At 38.5% G+C, this 4,270-nt stretch overlaps 1 protein-coding gene across 1 annotated transcript; it reads left to right on the top strand.

The window, feature by feature from the left end:
• Window positions 1–2,002: 2,002 nt before the first annotated feature.
• On the top strand, window positions 2,003–3,303 carry LOC138006776 (hepatocyte nuclear factor 3-gamma-like). The gene has a single exon (XM_068853297.1). It carries the CDS (start codon window positions 2,082–2,084, stop codon window positions 2,913–2,915), a length of 834 nt encoding a protein of 277 aa, XP_068709398.1. The 5' UTR covers window positions 2,003–2,081; the 3' UTR covers window positions 2,916–3,303.
• Window positions 3,304–4,270: the final 967 nt, after the last annotated feature.

The raw sequence follows: 4,270 nt of genomic DNA, 5'->3' as shown, positions 1-4,270 counted from the left end.
TTCTGTTGTTAACTCTTGCAAGAAGTTGTTTTAGCAATGACAACAATCCCACTATCGGGATACCAGGCTCTCGTGACCCTGGTTTTTTGGTGACGTATTGGTCTTGTGACAACTGTTACACAACGGTAAAGAAATAAACGATTTGAAAGAGAGCCTATAATTTTCTTTTCGTAAAGGCGTGATGCGGAGCCACGCACAATTTATTCTAGCAATAGAATTCCGGTTGCTTTCAAATTAACTCTGCAAAGTCAGGATTAGTTTTAATGATATCCGGTAGCTTTCAAGAAATACTCCCATTTGCACTTTAAGAGGACAATATTTGCTAGAAGTTTCCGGAATTTAAAACACTTGTGCTTTTAACCACACTCCGTTCCCGTCCAATATTTCCAAAACAGGATAGTTTTGCTTCTTGAATAAAAAACTACCCTAAGTCTTCAGGCACGTTGTATCCACCCAACATGTATCTCCATTTCCCCAGTTCAAGATTTTCTGCTTTCGTTTCGCTGTTTATTTAAGTGTCATGTCTGCTATCGCACTTGCGATAATGCTCTCGATTTGTTTAGTTTTGCGTAAACTTCCGTGACATATTTTGAATTTATGGTGTTGTGATACCAACTAAAGTGTCAGATTGAATTTTGCCAATATCGGGATTATCGAAATACAAGAGTTTTCTTTTTGCACACACGAACATCGTCCATGGTTCCTTCTAAGCCAATTTTGTTTAATTATTTAATTTTTCGGACGGAAAAGATTTTTAAAGCCCATTTTTCAAGTTTATTTCTCTTGTTTCTTTGCATAAAGTCAACTTTTTTTGTTTTGAAGAAACTGTGAATTCGTTTTCCCATTTCGCGTGAGACGATATCACCTTATGCAGTTGGGAAGATGCTTGTAACTTTTGTACTTAGTTATCTATAATGGAATATTTCACTTTAACAGTGGTCCTATTGTAGTCACTTAGTTACTAAGAAAGTTTCATACCAAAGATTATCGCTAAGTTGAATGTTTAACAGAGTTTATGCACATTGATAACGCCTTAGACCAGGGAAGTGTGATTTGAGCAGTTTTCATAAACATAGCAAAAGTTCGCCTTAAAACGTACTCGTAAAAGTCACTTCTTTATTAAAAAAAGTCTCGCGCAAAAGGATTTACCTGCACGTGCAAACTTTGTGTGGCATGATGTAAGTGGAAATACTTGTAACTCTCTGGCAAAGCTAGAATGGGTTATTTCATCAGAGAATGATCTCATAATATACAAGTTATTTAAGAGTACATCTCCCCTAAATTTTCTTAACATTGAATATTAAACAGAGCTTATCTCCGAAAGGCAAGACACGAAAGGAGAAAAGACTGATAAGGCAATTTCTTAAGAATGTCAAAGTGTCGCACATTTTGAATTCTATAATCATGACATTAGATCGAATTTTTTTATGACCAGTGAAAACGCTGGGAAAATGTGTCAAAATGTGAGCTTTGTTTGAGGGGATTTAATTGACAGAGATGTAATTCTCTAGACAATGGGCTAATTAAACGGATAAAACCAACCCTAAAAGATCAAAACATACACACTTTTTAAAGCACTTATCGCCTGCAGCTTAGCGATGTTGCTTACGGGTGATAAATACATTGCCAACGAGGGGGGATTAGAAAAAAATCGCTCGAAGACTACAAACACGCAAGCCAGCCTAAACAATTCAACGAGAATAACCCTGAACATAATCTGACACTCACCTACAGCTGAGAAATAAAATAAGTTGCAAACAGATTTTTCTTATGACAGCTTCACGAAATGCAGGGGAAACAGCAATTGTTAGCCATGCGTGCAACTCCAGAGATCATATTCTTTGCACCTCTTCAAATATAAACGCTATAAATATTCTTCGCATGTGGTCGCAATGTTACATTTCCCACGATTATCCAGGTCGATTGTCAAACAAAAGATCGTATTGGCTTGGTCACGTGGCGTGAAGGCTGAGCGTTTATAATGGGCTGCGAGCGAGACGAATACTGTAGTGTCTCTCTGAGAGCATCTAGTAAAGAACACTTGTCTGACCAAGGAAACGAACTGTGACTTGAACCCAAGGATGTCAGCGTTTAGCCCAGTCTCTTGCTATGAGAAAGCGCCTGATTTCTACCCAGCTGTTAACACAATGACGTGGCCCAGTGCTGTACCTTCGCCGGCATATGACTTGTCGCCTTGGTACTCGTGGGGACTTCACTCAGCCAAACTGAGTTGCCATGGAGCTTCACCCACAGCTGCTGTTACTCCTCTGGACTACACGAGCTTTTGGCCAACTGTTCCATCTCTTGGAAGCTGTGGCTTCCTCGTGCCCTCTGGAAGCTCTCTGGCTAGATCGTACGAGAAACCAAGCCAATCCTACATCGGCTTGATCGCGGAAGCGATCCTCAGCTCTCCAGAGAAAAAGCTGGTGTTAAGTGACATTTATAGCTACATTCTGACTCGCTATCCTTACTTCAGGACTAAAGGCAGTGGATGGAGAAACAGCATTCGCCACAATCTATCGCTCAATGATTGCTTCATCAAGGCTGGTCGCAGTCCCAATGGCAAGGGACATTTCTGGACGATTTGTCCGATGTATTACGAAGATTTTTTGCACGGAGACTACCGCAGGAGAAGAGCTGGAAAGGTGATCAAATTAGACTTGAAACCAGCTGATCGCCTCCTTAGCGATTCACATCGTTATTTCGCATTCTTTAGTGAGGAATCGAAACCCAGTGTTCCCGCCCAACGCGAAACCGTTTCGAATTCAACACCACCGAGATACGAGGAATGCGATCGCGAAGAAGCAAGGAACAGGGATGTGGACTCCATAACGAGCGAACCCTCTTCGCCAGAACACGACCCGGGAAGAAGACGAAGCTTCGACGTACAGAGCTTACTTTCGGCGCAACATTAATAGACAGTACATAAGAAAACAAAAACTGAAGGATTAGAACAATTTATATAACAACTAGATTACGATAATTTAATTTCACGTATTCAAGATCTAGCTTCGACTTTTGTAATCAGATATTACGGTGTTTTCGGAAATTCGACAATTTTTTTCGTTTTAATTACTCCTCAGTAAACAAAAATGGGCAGCGTGGGGATTCGATTTTTTAAGGGAAACTTGTAATCAAACAACGCAATTTTGGGTTGCGTGCAAGATAGCGATATTAATTCATGAACTCTACCCCGAAACCGCAAATTGCATTTGATTATGCAAGTTTAATGATCGAGCATATTGTATTTTTATTCTTGTCGATGACTGTAACTCATCATTTGTAATAAAACTTGAGAAAGGATGAGCATCGAGTCTTGTCACGGTTCAAAAAAACATGGGTGAACTATATTGGAAAACTGAATCAGGAGAAACAAAATTAAATAATACTTTCCATAAGATCTTGTTTGTGTTTTTTGAGTTCAATATCAACATTTATTTAATGGAGAATTGAATTGAAGTTATTCAACTTCAGTTGAAAATAGCCTTTGTTTTTGATAATATCCCTTTTTTGAAACGAGCTGCCGTGAAATTTGTGAGCTAAGTTATTATTTTGCCCTCAAATGAAACAATATCTAAACCTAATACTGATTTGTAAAGGCAGAGCTCAAAGCTTCTCGTTTTGCCTATGATGTTTGACTTTGGAATAACTCTGACACTTTCAAGTGAAGAGTATTTGAACACTTTAAACGACTATTCAAACGAGACACGCATATACGAAACACAATCATGAAAATGATTTTTTTTTGTTTTTTCAAGAATTAATGTTTTAACTGCTTACATCAAATTGGCTAGAACAATCATGGCTCTGCCACGAGTAAGCCTTTGCGAAGCACAACACTAACATATTATTGAACTTCCAAAAATAACTATTCGCTTGATCATGATGGACTCAGTTATAAATAAACCAACATTAGTCTAAGAGTTTTGAAAGATGACATTGCAAAGCAAGGCTCGTAAAGATTTTAATTCATCATGGGTGAATGTGAGGAGAGTTAAGCAGCGAGGTCCTCTCAATATGAGAAAGAAAGAACACGATTCGTTGAATATTAATTGTGATACAAAATATTTAGTTAAAATGTCATTTTGCGATTCGATGAACCTTAATTAATTAAACTCTTTTCGTTACATCTCCAAATACTGCATGGGCGCTTAATTTGGCATAGGATGACTTTGAAACTGAAAGACCTGCGGCAGAGGGGACGACAGACAAAGATTATTTCGGACAACTCAGCTTTAATTAAATAGTGTCAAGACGTTGTGAAATTCAG

Source organism: Montipora foliosa, chromosome 6 (genome assembly GCF_036669935.1).
Source record: "Montipora foliosa isolate CH-2021 chromosome 6, ASM3666993v2, whole genome shotgun sequence".
Classification (NCBI taxonomy): Eukaryota; Metazoa; Cnidaria; class Anthozoa; order Scleractinia; family Acroporidae; genus Montipora; species Montipora foliosa.
The sequence above is the reverse complement of the archived record's forward strand: the minus strand, read 5'-3'. Positions and strand labels throughout refer to the sequence as shown.

What these genes read in the sequence shown, in the direction of transcription:
- LOC138006776 (XM_068853297.1), top strand. Translation starts at nt 2,082, where the DNA reads ATGTCAGCGTTTAGCCCAGTCTCTTGCTATGAGAAAGCGCCTGATTTC.